The 15781-nt window shown below is 40.1% G+C and overlaps 1 protein-coding gene across 2 annotated transcripts; it reads left to right on the forward strand.

Annotated features, from left to right (window-relative positions):
* The first annotated feature begins 10413 nt into the window (after nucleotides 1-10413).
* LOC147630034 (pentatricopeptide repeat-containing protein At2g33680-like) lies at nucleotides 10414-15297 on the forward strand. 2 transcript variants are annotated; one of them, XM_086811619.1, is made up of 2 exons: nucleotides 10414-13259; nucleotides 14024-15297. In XM_086811619.1, exons 1-2 carry the CDS (start codon nucleotides 10602-10604, stop codon nucleotides 14033-14035), a joined length of 2670 nt encoding a protein of 889 aa, XP_086667745.1. In that variant the 5' UTR covers nucleotides 10414-10601; the 3' UTR covers nucleotides 14036-15297. The 2 variants fall into 2 exon arrangements, 1 of the variants encoding a protein (XP_086667745.1); XR_015267778.1 differs by having other exon boundaries at nucleotides 10420-13828.
* The last annotated feature ends 484 nt before the right edge of the window (nucleotides 15298-15781 follow it).

The following is a 15781-nucleotide window of genomic DNA, read 5'->3' on the forward strand; positions in this document are numbered from 1 at the left end:
CTATTGTGACTCCTCTTGTAGAGCTCCCGCCACCAAAAGGGCATCCAATCTTGGTTCTTTGTGCATGAAAGATGCAAGAGGTTAACTTAAGATGCTTGAAAATGTTGTATTATTAGAGGGATTGGTGGATGAAGCCATGAAAATAGAGTGTATGCTCAACCTATGACAATATAAAGAAATAAAGGGTGGGATGCATCCCTCAAATAAGAGTAGTGCTTAATGAAAATCTCTATTCTATTTCTAGGTTTCAGAAATATAATATAAAAATAACTTTTGAAAGCATATAAAAATATTGAATGTCTATGCAGATGACTTACGATATACAAAAACAACAAAATGTCCCTCTCACTCAAACTTTCTCTCTCTCACTCAATCTCTCTCTCTCTCTCTCTCTCTCTCTCTCTCTCTCTCTCTCTCTCCATCTTGCTCCATCTCTCTATATTGTTAACTCAATTAACTAAAATGTCATAGCACCAAGTTAAGTTTATAAAATTGCATCAGAATAATGTGAAAATCAATAATTTTTTATCATTACAAGAGATGGATTACATCAAAGAGGGTGCCACAGCTGATGATGGAAGTAAGGTGGCTCCTTATGGGGAACTCTACCAAATGGTGCAGGTGGGAATAGAGACCTCGCTAGTTTGGGACATGCCCATGATGAGGGTATCATATGAGGAGCCATGGGGCACATATGAGGCATTAACAAGTCAAAGTGGGGCTTCCAATGGAACACCGGCGGGTGGCCATGACGAAGCACTCCAACTTGTTGGGCTCATGGGTAATGGGATGGGTGTAGGAAAGTGGTGGTGATCATGTCACATCCCTCTAATGCTTGTGTCGATCATAATCACTGATGTCTCCCTTGAAATACTGTTGCTCTAAATCAACATGAATGTGCAAAAGAGGTCGTATACAAGAATAAAAGCACACCTCGTCCCACTCCACACTGATGCAATGCCGATGTAGTCCCTTGAATGCTCTAGCAAGGGTCCTAGTTTTTACAAAAACTAATTTAGAACTAGATCCCTTGATCAGTGTGAACGTCCCAAGTAACCACCTGCCATACATGCTTCTTTCATTTACATATATATACAAACAAACAACAATATAAAAGACAATGAATATAGAACGATTACACTACTTGAAACGATGCATCTAACATGTATGGGTGGGTTCCCTCTTGTGGTTTCAGTTCTATGAAGACATCATCATCCACCTCAAAACCTGGGTGATCGACAGCTACCTCACCGCCTCGCCTATCATACTTCGGTCGACTAGACATAGTGTGATAGGGATGCATAAAGATGGCAATGACCAAAACAGAGACCTACGTGCACACACATGTAACTACGCTAGGGAATCTACTTAAAATATAAAATGAGTATAATCCACTCTTTCACTAACCTCTTATCGTCCATCTTCTGACATGAGATACATGTATTGTGGGAGACGCATAAACAAAGTCCTATGCAATGTTGCAACTTTCTACCTCTCGCACTGCAATCCCCAAGTGCTATGTACATAGAGTACACACATAGTGCCATCAACATGTAGAAACTCTGCTACACAAGTACTAAAGCTAACTCCACAAGCACCTACCTAAACACATTCCATCGGGAAACTACATACTCTAACTTGGAGAGAGCAAGATTTGTAGGAAAATCTGCCCATACCAAGCGTAGGCTTCCAAGGCTATCATAAGCGTCCATGGCTTCCATCCTTGTCAACCATCCCATGAATCGTTGCAATAGTGCAAGATTCCTGGAACACCACAACATATAAGCTTTTTATAGACCATTTAACTAGGACAAATGGGTTGAGTAATTGGCATGTGGGAGAGAGCATACATGTGTTTTCTCTTTCCCAAAAGCGCGAGATGAAGGTGATTAATGTTGGAGTTATGGCGAAATTAGAGAGGGTCCACCACTTCTAAATTAAAATCTACATTTTGACAAGAAGAAGTAATGTTATTCCCAATGTTTAAATAATAAACTTGTGCTAAAACAAAAAGATATTGTGTACACTTACTGAATCCCAAAAGGTCTATGTCGTCTTGCTTTGCACTCTTTGTCCCTTGCTCTTTACTCTCACCTCCTGGGATCATCTCTTCATCACCTCCTGCTGCATGGGACTCCCATCAATCAATGCTCTCATCATCCTCAGCATCACCAAGGACTCTCTCCTCATCATCGTCTTCCCCTTCCCACTCTATCCGTGTCCTCTTTTGGACATTTCTATCATGGCTGCGGGATGATGGAGACACCTCTACGCAACTATAAACTCCCAATACAAACTTTAAAGTTCATACATAAATACTACCATACACAATGTTACTCTGAAACTCCTCAATTTTGCTAAGAGGAAACTCTCCTTCGGGGTAGTCTAGCCACCATGGGCAAGATGTCCATGTCTCCTTGCCTTGTAACTCATCAATCCAATCCTTAGGGTACAATCTCATCTCCTCTCTCTCAAACTGTACCCATGCATCTGACGGGTGCTCGAGAATACATACCTGATGGCACATAATTTCTCCACCACCTAATACAAAAACATTTGAATACTCTCTCAATATGATAGACTAACAATAAAATGAGACATATAGTATTGATTGTGCTACTACATACCTATATAATAGGAGCCATACTAGGCATGACAAGTGTGGTTGCTAGTCACAGTCAAGGGTGGCTCGCATTTGCCCTTTCCACCTTAGGAATGTCTTTTCAAAGTGTGTCTTCCTAAAAGCTTCCATGATACCCACCCTGGAGTCTTGTGTCACTCTCTCTCATGTATGCCTACTATAGCAAGCGAGTTCTCCTATAACTTTTCATAGAGCTGTAGTGTGTACTCCGTCAATTAGAACCAGTACACATGGCTATGCATCCATGTGAAGATTGCACTATCCAAAAAAGGAATCTTGGCATCTCTTATTGGGAACTCACCACCTACCAATATGTCCACAAGCCTACATTTCCTGCATTGTGAACCCACTTTATACGTTTTGCTACATATTACAAAAGTTAATGCATCGAGAGAAAATGTGTGACCTTACTCTACATTTGGAATATGCGCACAAGCGATCTCTGCTAGCTTGGGAGTAGTGAATCAAGTCACCTTTTCACCCCAACCCTAGTAAGAGATCACCTTCTTGAAGAATTCTTTACTGTAGTCGAGGTTGGCTATTTGTGCTAGCTCATGTCCTCTCTTTGTAAATAGCACCGTTGTCATTCTTATTGAACATATTTGCATTCTGATTGTACTCTCTACTCCCTTGCTCATGCAAGCCACTGACCTTCTTTTGGTATGTGGCATTAAACTCAGACTGTAATACATTTCTATTTTAGAAACAACATCTATGGAAATCAAAATATGACGTTATTGTAGGGTGTTTTTGAGGTGCGCACCTACGTTAAACACCAATTGAGAGAGGAGTGCCATGGGAAGCAACCATTTAGATCTATTAGGCCCCTGATGCGTAAGAGCTTTCTCTGCCGCCCAATGCACAATCCTCATCGCTAAACTTCAACAATGATTGTGGTTCTTCTAGCCCTACACGATGCATCATGAATATGTCATGTGCTGTTGTGTTTAGCACATGAATGCTAGTCACCGTAGCAATTTTGCATTTATAATAAGTTAAAATTAGTAGAATGATCACATATAAGATGTTTGTTCATTTTAATCACATGAATAACAAGATACAAGTCCACTTATTGGTTTATCATGCACAGAATCATTAAGAATTATGCCTCCTCCTCCTGTAAGAATTGAGTCACCCTACAATTCACCTTTGGAACCTTGTCTCTATCAGCTCGTGTGGTTCTTTCCCATTCTTACCAAGCTTTGAGATAATAGTTTCCATCCCATACAATAACCATCATCCCATCCATGTGTTGCCATCCTTCCCCGTATGCTCTAGTACCATATCAAACTCCTTGCATAATGATAGTTTGGGGCCAACTGCACTTTGATGAGATCGAACGGAATGGGCTCTTGGCCTAGGAAACTCTTCAAGACAATAAACACTGCCATTGTTATCTGGTAGGTGCTCTCTTCCATGCTTTTAATCAACCCTTCGATGCAATCCTCATTCATGCGGATTGTAGGGTTTACGAGGAGGCGACATAGAGACACTCTAGGAGGGTGGTGTTGATTCATTGACCAAGTGATCCTCCACACCCAAAGTGGAGATGTGTCGATCAACCACTTGGCCAAAACTCTCCTTTATGGGCTCCTCTTCTTGGAAAATTGTGGCATTGCTGGTGAAAAAATTATTGCTATGGGCGTTGTAGGAGCAGGCCTTGCTGGAACTTGTAATCCAGATGTATTGGTCATGTCACTTGATGTGGCAACTTGTGTCATGCCCGCATCTTGAGATAGTGCAATCTCGTCTGGATTTTTGATGAAATACTTAGATTTTAAACGAGTTCGAGGAGGCATTATGCTACTTTCTTGTTATGTCAGAGAGGTGGTGAGTGAAAGAGAGAGTGTATGAGAGAGGGTTTGAGAGTATGTGTTAGAAGGGGGGAGAAGAGGGTTTGAGAGGGTGAGATCAAAGAGATAGAGAGTGTGTAGAGTATGCACTAGAGGGGAGAGGAAAGGGTTTGAGAGGGTGAGATCGCTAGAGGGGAGAGAAGAGGGTTTGAGAGGGTGAGATAGACGAGAGAGAGAGAGAGAGAGAGAGTGGGAAGAGTTTGAGGGAGAGGAGAGGGTTTGAGATCAAAGAGAGTGGGAAGAGTTTGAGGGAGAGGAGAGGGTTTGAGAGGGTGAGATCAAAGAGAGAAAGTGCTTGAGGGGGGCTAGGCGCTAGAGGAGGGCTAGGCAATTAGGGTTCTAGAGGGGGGCTAGGCGATTATGCATGGGGGGGGAGAGAGAGAGAGAGAGAGAGAGAGAGAGAGAGAGAGAGAGAGAATCATTTAATGGGCGCTTGCCACATGCGTAGGCATCACGTGTATTGCCCGCACTCGTGTAATACACATGGTATGCCATGTGTAATGCATGAATGTTGGCATTACATGTGGTGCACGTTAAGTGGCGCCACATTCAATGCCCAGGCACGCGGGCGTTATACGTGGCTTTTACCATGTGTAATGCCTGCGCTCGGGCATTACACATGGCAAATGCAATGTGTAAAATTTATATATATATATATATATATATATTAATATATAAATTCATGTATATATATATACTATATTATATATGAATTTATATAATATATTACCCATAAATCCTCACAAAGTTTTTAACTTTTTGAATGAAAATAAATATATTTTTTTAAATATTGATTTATGCTAAGATTTATATAGAGGATTATTTAAGAAATCTCTCTCTTAGCATAGAGTGTATGACACATATTTTTCCTAAAATAGAAGCTTTATTATTTTTTTCTAGCCCTTCACCTTACTCCATTCCACTCTATTTTTCAACCTTAGCACATTAAGCCTTTGAACACCTTTGAAGCTTTACAAACCATTCAATTAATCCTAACTTTCCCCACCTAAAGAGAACATGTTATCACATCTAGTTTCTAGCCTCCCTTTGTGAGGTGCAAAACTTATAGAATGACCTAGTCTATGAACAACTCGGCCATTACCACAACACTTTAACATCGCAACTTCCTAGTAGGGATAACAACACGGGATAGACTTAAATCTTGTACAAAGTCTTCAAAAAGTATATATACACAAATATATATTAATACATATATATAAGTTTTTATATATGGTCCAAAACATGTATGCATGTGCATATTAATACACACACACACACACACACACACACACACATGTTTATGTATGTGTGTGTGTGTGTGTGTGTGTGTGTATACACACATACATATGTATATATATATATGTATACATATATGTGTGTGTGTGTGTGTGTGTGTATACACACACATATATATGTATACGTATATATTAATGTATGTGTGTATATATACATAGATATACACACATATATATTAAGTACGTGTGTGCATGTTAATATATATATATATGTATTTGGACCGTATTTGTGTGTGCATACTAATATATATATACACACACACAAACATGTTTATATATATAGTCTAAATGCACATATATATGGATGTATGTGTGTGTGTGTGTGTAAATATATGTGTATGTGTGTTAATGTATATTTGTGTATAATATATATATATATATATATATATATATATATATATATATATATATATCAATAAATGTTAAATTTTTAAAAATTAATATTTTGGAAAAAAAATAATTATATTAAAACGGGCAATTAAAAAACGGCCACATTATTCAAAGGTGTTAATCACCATTCATTTGGTGTGTACTTTGTACATGTTGTGACATTCTTTTTTATTGTTGTGTACTTGTTTTTACTCCTCTTTACAATAAGCTGCACAATCCCCTTCCCATCTTCTAAGAAGAATCTATGTTTCACCAATGGTCGAGTTCTCATAAGTGCAAAGTTCTTACAAGAATAAGTAGCCCCCACGTCATTCTCATCAGGATTGCAAGCAATAGTAAATATTGAGTCCCAAGAGTTGCATGTCCCACTAGAGCCTACCTCTAGTCCTTAGGGGAAGGAGTTCTATATACTTCAAGACTCTCTTTTAAGCAATTACTTTGCAATAATTGATGCTTCGTTAATCTCAAGCCCACAACCATTAGCCATCTTCGATAGGGACCCTTGGGGCAAGACCGCCTGTGTTCCACCACGTCCATGGTAGGAATAAGCCTCTTGGTCTAGGTCCAAACCACAAAGAATCAATAATAACCCAAGATTCTAACCCTAAGGGTTAGTGCTAGGTACATAACATTGGCAGCCATGGGGGCTGTTATAGAAGGAGACATCACCATAGATAGCTATAGGTGTAGTCAGAGCCGTAGTCATAGTCGTAGCCCCCGTAGACATGGCCATTTCCATAGCCACAGCCGTAGTTGCCTGTAGCCACCAATAGCATCATGATCCATCAACATAACCGGATCCGTCACATTGACATAGCCTTTAGTTGCACTAGCAATGATAGCCATTGGCATAACCATAGCCATAGCAAACAAAGCTCTTAGTGGTAGCCATAGCAGACGGAGCCATAGCCATAACTGACACAATTGTAGACATAGGAGATGAAGCCATGGATGTAGCCGTAGTCATGGTAGCCACCTTTGTGACCACGATCACACCGGTTCTAGGAGCCACAAAAACTGCCACACGTCAGAGGTCAACCACTAGCCCCGATACATGTGAGAAAAAGAGCAACAAGGTTTTTTATGAAGGTGGGGCAAGAAGAAGCCAGAGAGCTAGGGCTTTTGTCTTTGGTTATGTTTAACCATTGTATGTATCTAACATCACATTATGTTTTGTGCTCATTACAACCTAAATAGCGAGTCATGAAAAACGACAACAAAATCATGCAAACGACAACTCGACTCCATTTTTGGGAAAAAAGCCCAAAAATATATATATTTTTTCAAATTTATGGAGACAAAAGACACACTTTCATGCCAAACACTACTTTTGTGAAAAAAGAATGCATGAAACATTACTTACATTTTACTCTAAACCCAAAAATGTCCAATTGAAAAAAGAATTACAAAAGATAAGAAACTCTTCCAATTAACCAGAAGAGTCATTGGACCTTTTGCTTAAAATATCAATTATTTTCTGGTACAAGTGTCAAGAAGTTTTTTAACTCAAATCCATACACAACAATTTCTATATCGTGCAAATTAAGCATGTCCACATGTCAACAAATTTCACATTTCTTTCCTTTTTTTGCTTTGTTTAAGCATCTCTAGATCATACTTTTCCTTGAGCACGGATAAGTTTTGTACCAATACACATTTCTACATTCTATGTTGTACATAGCGTGTTATCAACAAACTGATAGGTGATAAAATTGACGTTACTTTTAGACCCAATATAATTTAATGAAACTCTTACATGGGGTTAGTGCATTGTCTAAGAAAATAAAATTTCTTTGTATACAAAGTTGTTCCAATGGTTGAATTTAAGCATATTTTGATATTAAGAAAGGTAGGTATATGGAGTCCATGGCCATAGAAGAGGTTTATTGAAAGCAAAGATGTCTCTAGATTTAGATAGAAATCCAACGATCCAAACGGTCGAATTTTAGATGGTAGTGAGTATTATAATTTATCAGTTTACTTTATTTTGATCTAATAGTTTTATTTAGAGTTATCGTCTTTGTAAAAACACAGTTTTCAGTTTATAACAGTTAGATTTTGAGCCATGAAAATGATAACAGTTGTTGTTTTGAAAAATTGATGGTGAAAAATTGATGGAAATTGGATACTAGAATCCACTTTGTTGATAAAGTGGATTTTGGAATCCAAAGTTCCATTGAGACTAACATTTCTATCGTGACATCAAAATTTTCATCCAAAAAAAGAGAAATTTTGGTCCATAATGAATAAAAATTTCACTTTTATTAGATGAAAAATTTAGTCCGTCAAAAAATTGCGTCGATAGAAAAAATTACCGTAAAATTTTTTTGTCAACAAAGTGAATTATGGAATCCAAATTTTCATCAATTTTTCAAAACGACAGTTGTTGTCATTTTTATGGCTCAAAATCTAACTTTTATAAACTAAAAATTATATTTTTGCAAAGACGATAGCTCTAAATCGAACTGTTAGATCAAAATAAAGTAAACTGATAAATTGTAGCACTCACTAGCCTCTCAAATTTAAGCATTTGTATCGTTGGTTTCTATTTGAAACTAGAGAAATCGTTTCTTTCAAAATAAGCCTCTTCTATGGCCATGGATTCCATATACCTACTTATCTTAACATCAAATATATAATCTAATTCAATGATTAGATGAGGTGCAATGATTGGGATGAAGTTAATTAAATTTTTGGAGAAAAAAAGTACATTTTTGTAATTCTAAGTAAAGAATGTATTATACATTACATAGACGTGTGAATTATTAGTAGTTTTAAAGAATATTAGATCTTGTATTGACCTTGTTTTTTCCATTTTGTTATTTGAGATGAAAAGTGGAAAATTTTTCACCTTTAAATTAGCAATATGTACATTTTTTAAAAGAAGTTTAAAACTATGCTTATTTTGCAAAATTTCTAAAACCATTTCTCTTCAATGTCTCTAAAAGAGTGTAAAATTGATCAATATTTAGGACTAGTGAAAAATCAAGACAGCTTGTTGCAAACAACAAATCATGACTCATTGTTGTTTTTTATGACTCACTGTGGCTATCTAAAGTCGCATACTTAGGGAGTTGAATGCTCCTTTGTCTTGCATCCCAAAAATAGTAGCTTTGTCTATGTGTATTGCATAGTTTTGTGCAGATGCGTGGAGTAGTTAAAATACAGGCAGGTCTATTTTGAGATTTCAATATGAGCATGAAACTTGGTTGCATATGCATAGGTAAGCATCTTTTGTCAATATTTTTGTTTATTTTGATATATCTTAAACCTATACTAGGGAGGGGAGGTGGAGAGCCTCCTAGAGGTCTAACCAGTACAACTAAGATTTGGGGTTCAATTCCCCCTAGGTTTGTTCTAAAAAGGTTTTTGGGCACACTCAACAGGTCAACGACTCAAAAGCATTTGTGGGTTACTAGATGAAAGGTGTCTTTGAAGGGTAAGAAGTCGTGTTTTCTGCATTATTTTTATGTTGTGATCATAGTTTTGCAGGGACACATTTACGGGGAATACTCTTATTGCAATGTATGCTAATTCTTAGATATTGTAATAATTCTAATATCTTGATCATGCCGTCTCATGTAGATGCAACTAGTGCCAGTTCACCAATGTGAGAGAATGCTCTAGTCATGCATGAAATAAGCGTAGAAAAGGCATTAGTTCTCTTGAGTGCCTTAGGGACTTCTTAGTAGATGCTAATTTAGGATGGGAACCAAAGTAGCTAGGCCAAGTTTTAGAATGCCATAGTTGGACTCAGAATATCATACCTCTATTCATGGGTTTCACACCATGGCTTTATTGTGTATGTTTAAGTGACAATATTGAAATACAATTTAAATTTTTAGTCATATCATTTTTCTACACTTGTCCAATGGTGGTGGAAATATAGAATTGGATTTTGTTTCCCCCAATGATTCACCCAATCAATTAAGACACAAAAAGCTACACAACTCTATTTGTGTGAAAATGGCTTCTTGTAAAGGGTTTGTGGATTGCTTCACAATCCCACCATTGTAGGAGCCTGAGGGCCTTTACACACCGTCCATGCTTCTCACTTTTTATTGACTTTTGAATCACAAAAAGCATGGCTGTCCATGAAAGATTTTGGCTGCCCATAATTGGGCAATGTGTGACGAACCTAAATTTTATGATGTGTAAAGGGCCGAAATTTCAGAAATTTTAATTAGAGGGGGAAAAAAGAAATTTTAATTAGAGGGGGGAAAAAGAAATTGCCAACTTTTGGACACGTAAGCAAAGAGCAAAATATTGAGCCAAACGTTTAAAAAGGAAGATTACACTGTCAAATTTATGCGGTGAAGATGAGCCGCTCAAGCTTCTGGTTTCATGGATGAACCTGCAATTCTGTGCAGCAGGAACGACGGCGGGAGATGGCTGAATTGAATTCCTGTCTTTCTCTGGTTAATGGAAGAACTGATCTCTCCGGGCAAGCTTTCTCTAGGATGTAGCCCGAGCCACCATGAAATCTCTTGCTCCGGAAGAAGACTCAGCTCCTGGAGAGCTTTCCATGCCCAAAACAGCAGTTCTCATCTCTGCAAAATCCTAGGGCAGCCTTCACCTCTTCTCATACACAATGAGCACTTGTGGCCGTACACAAATTGCTATGTATACCAACAGAAGTACTTCGCCAAGGAAAAATCCAGGACAGCATGCCTACACAATGGACATGAGATGGATTACAGAGAGGGTGAAGGGTCCCCTCTCGCCATTGAAGGTATGCTCTTCCCTCCCCAAGACCTCGACCATGAGCATAGCTTTGTCAAGGGGCCTTTAGCAGACGCCTTGCACAACCAGCCTGATACAGATACCTATGCTGTCCTTCTGCGTGGATGTGCCGATTCGAAAACACTCTCTGATGGTAGGCACATCCATGTCCACATAGTCATGAGTGGACATGAGCACAATGTCTTCCTTGGGAACCTGCTCATGCAGATGTATGCTAAATGTGGATGTCTGGAGGATGCATGTGCTATGTTTGACCGAATGGGAGAAAAGAATGAGTTCTCATGGACTATCATGATTGGTGCTTTTGCCCAGTATGAGAAGGGAAAGGAAGCCCTTCTACTTTTTCAACGTTCACGACTTGAAGGCATCGATCCTGATAAAGTAACATGTGTTACCATCCTTTCTATATGTGCTAGTCAAGGGTCCTTGACTGAGGGAAAGGGTATGCACGCCTACATTGTACGGAAGGACATCGAACATGATGTCATTGTTGGTAATGCCTTGGTCAACATGTATGGAAAATCAGGGCGCTTACAAGATGCACGGAGAATGTTTGACAAGCTACCCAAGAGAAATGTGATATCATGGAATGGCATGATCACAACATATGCTCAGCATGGCAAGGGCAGGGAGGCGATGGAGGTTTTCAAAGAAATGCAGGCACAAGGTGAGAATCCTAACTCCGTTACCTTTGTTAGCATCCTTACTGCATGTGCAAGCCAAGGAGATCTCATGGAAGCAAAGAAATTGCATGCTGACATTGCAAGCAAAGGTATTGAACTGGATGGTGTTACGGGGAATGCGCTCATCAACATGTATAGTAAGTGTGGCAGTGTTGACGATGCTTGGATGGTGTTTGATAAAATGACCAAGCGAAATCTGGTGTCATGGAATGCCATCATTGGGGCATATGCCCAGCATGATCGAGGTGACATGGCAGTCTCCCTCTTCCAGCAAATGAAGCTGGAAGGCTTGGTTCCAGATAAAGTAACATTTATCTCCCTGCTTGAGGCTTGTGCACAGCAGGCTTTACTTAATGAAGGCCAGCAGATACATGCTAGCACCATAGACAGAGGGCTTGAGTCGGACATGGTTGTCCAGACAGCCCTTATACACATGTACAGCAAGTGTGGAAGTTTGAAGGAAGCTTGCAGTCAGTTTGATAGGATGCTGGAGCGGGATGTAGTCTCATGGAATGCCATGATTGCAGCCTATGCTGAGCATAGTCAAGGTGAGGAAGCCCTCAAACTCTTTCAACAAATGCAATTGGAAGGGGAGAAGCCTGATACGTTCACTTATGTGAGTATTCTCGATGCATGTGCAAGCCAGGAAGCTTTAGCTGAAGGTAAGCGGATACACGCCCGCCTTATGAGCAGTGATTTTGAGATCAATTTTGTTGTGGAGACTTCCCTTTTAAACATGTATGGAAAATGTGGTAGTTTGGAGGATGCTTGGAGAGTCTTTAGCAAAATGTCTCAGCGAGACGTAGTTCCGTGGAATGCTTTGATTGCAGCATATGCACAGCATAACCAAGGCCAAAAGGCATTGCAGATTTTTCAACAAATGCAGCTAGCTGGTGTTCTTCCAGACCAAGGGACATTTGTTAGTATTCTCGATGCCTGTGGCAGCCTTATAGCCATCGAAGAGGGCAAGGGGATACACGACCTGGTAGTGGAGAGTGGATTTGAAGCTGATGTTGTAGTTGGGACTGCCCTTGTCACAATGTATGGAAAATGTGGCAGTCTGGAAGATGCCCAGCTCATGTTCAGCAAACTGCCTGAGCGATGTGTGGTTTTGTGGACTGCTCTTATAACCACATACTCCCAGCATGGCAAAGCTAAGAAGGCTCTCCAACTTTTCCATGAAATGAAGACAGAAGGTGAGATTCCGAACAAGACGACTTTCACTAGTGTCCTCTCTGCATGTAGCCACTCTGGTCTTATTGATGAGGGTTGGGCATATTTTCACTCCATGAGTCAAGACTATGGCATAGAGCCTACAGTGGATCATCATAATTGCATGATTGATCTTCTTGGGCGGGCAGGACATCTCAAAGAGGCAGAAGATTTGATACTAAACTTTGCATTTCATCCCAATGCAACCTCTTGGATCTCACTTCTTAGTGCTTGCAAAAGTTATCTTGATGTTGAGAGAGGCGAACGTGCTGCGGAGCGTGCTCTTGAACTAGACCCAGACAATGATGCTGCATACGTACTGCTATCAAATATGTATGCAGCAGCGGGCAGGTGGGAGGATGTAGCAAAGACAAGAATGAAGATGGAGGCAGGGGGTGTGAGGAAGAAGCCAGGATGTAGCACCATCAAGGTCAACAACCAGGTACATACCTTTTTTGCAGGTGGTCAAACTCACCCACAGAGGGAGGAGTTATATGCTGAGTTAGAGAAGTTAAGTAGGCTGATGAAGGGTCAAGGGTATATTCCTGATACCAAGGTTGTACTACACAATATACCTGAGGAAGAGAAGGAAACCCTTCTTTATCGACATAGTGAGAAGCTAGCCATTGCTTATGGTCTTCTAAACACAGACCCTGGTACACCGCTTCTTGTTATAAAAAATCTTCGAATTTGTCCTGACTGTCACTCTGCTGCAAAATACGTCTCCAAGATTTTTCATAGAAAGATCATTCTGAGGGATATCAATCGCTTCCATCACTTCCAGGATGGAATGTGTTCATGCTCAGATTACTGGTGACATCCACAGCTACGAATACGACTATACCCCTTTGATCTGAAGGCCATGGTTTCCCTTTCATGGTTTTGCCTGTAACAGCTGCTTGGCCTGGTGTTTCCAATACGCGTCAATGCCTTCTTGGGTTTCCCTTGCATGGTTCTGCCTGTCAACGCTGCTAGGCATGGTGTTTTCAATGCACGTCTGTGCCTCCTTAGGCAAGCTTCTGGATGCCCTTCTGATTTGTCTGTTCCACTGTCCCCTTTTGTGTTGATGCCTACTTCCCTCTTGTCACTGGCCACATCAAACTTTGAATTTCTCTTGCTGTACATTCTGCCTTTTGTGTTTTAGTTGTGCTCTTGTGTTTACTTATCCTCCTTTCACTAAGATCTACTCACCTGTGTCTTTTTCAGCCTTCCATGTGAAGCTTCAACTGCAAGCAGGAAACTGATTCTGAGCAGTCATGCCACGAGCCAACAAAAATGTCTTGCTTCACAGGCTAAAGAATGAGACAAGTTGATGTAATTGGAAGAGAAAAAGCGGCAGTGATTGCACTGTACTGTGGTTTGACCTGACAAGATTCAAGTGAGTTATCTGCCTTCTTTCTTGGTGCCATGCAAAGACCTGAGAAGCAGTGGTGGAGAGGTGATTCATCTCTGAAACCCATTTTTCCTTTTTGGGAGCTCCACATCACATGAGGTTTCCAAGCAGAACCATGCCACGTCTTTCATGAAGGTTTTCATAAAGTCAGCCTCATGATCTGCTGAGAGTTCACAAAGTCAGCTGAAGGAGTTTTATGCCACTACGGTGGAAGAAACTTCAGGGAACCCAGTGTTGGGTTCAGTCTGAGCAATGATTTTACCATAAAATTGAACAGGCATGGTCTCTAGCTGGTGTCAGTGACTCAAGAGAGAGTGTGGAAGCCTTTTGCCAAGCGGTAAGATCTGTATGCTTCCTTGCTTACTTTCTGAAGTTTTCCTTGAGAGAAGAATTATTTGTTGGGTCTTCACATTGCTACCTTTGAGGAGACTGGGCCCCCACGGTGCTGCCCTCAGCAGTCGGCTAGGGTAAGAACTCGAGTTAATTCCATCACATTTGGAGATGGAAATGAAGCTGCTAGAATGGTTCAAACCTGGTTGTGCAGTACACCGGAGGTTACATGGAGCATGTTATAGCTCAACTTAAACAGGAATGAAAGCTTGGGTTTTTACAACTTTGTAAGGTTGGTTGACATGGCAAGGGAATTAGGCTGGGAGAAGGTTTAAAACAGGTTGGTTACCATTGTGTTCTAAAACAGTTTCTATTTATGGAGCATGGCCCTCTCACTGCTTGCTTGGAGAGGAGATGAGATGACATATGGTGTTCTTTGGTTCTCTCTTGGACTTGTCTCTGGCGAATCTTTCCAAAGATGTGGTTCCTACAATGGGAATACAGATTTTTGGGTTGTAGGCCTTGTTGGAGGCTATGGTGGACTGTTGGTCTTGTCTGGCAGTTTTGCTCATCGGTAGCACTTTCGGAGTTGTAATGTGAATCATTTATGAGTTAGCATGTATCCACTATTCCTTGTTAGCATGTTAGCATGTATGCACTATTCCTTGCAGCAATTTGAAAAGGGTTTTTGCTTTGGCATCTCCAAAGATCAATGTTGATTCAATGGACACAGGAACTATTGTTAATTCTAGACAAACTTTGCTTCTATCAGTTTCCCTTGCGCGTTTGTGCACACACACACACACACACACACACACACACAGAGAGAGAGAGAGAGAGAGAGAGAGAGAGAGAGAGAGAGAGAGAGAGAGAGAGAGAAAACCTCATATGATCTAAATGACAGCACGACGGTGTAAGAAATCGGATTGGAATGGGGGAGATATGTGCTTGTATGATCCATATCACAGCACACATAGTATGTAAGTTTGTGTGAGGTATTGTTGAGTTTCTGTAGTGTTGGGACAGACACCCTCTTTGTGGACTCCTGGAACTGCAGCAACTTAATAATTTATGGCCATTGAATTATGTAAATATCAGGTCAAATTTTATTTGGCACTTACGCATGGAAGTGTATGTGCCTGGGGTAGTCTTTTTGTTCATCTACAGTATGTAAGTGCATGCACTTGGGTAGACCTCCATCAGTACAATGGCTTCTCATGTATCGATAGCATGAAAGAAAA

Source organism: Cibotium barometz, chromosome 17 (assembly GCF_041138505.1).
Source record: "Cibotium barometz isolate CiBa-2024 chromosome 17, ASM4113850v1, whole genome shotgun sequence".
In the NCBI taxonomy this organism is placed as follows: domain Eukaryota; kingdom Viridiplantae; phylum Streptophyta; class Polypodiopsida; order Cyatheales; family Cibotiaceae; genus Cibotium; species Cibotium barometz.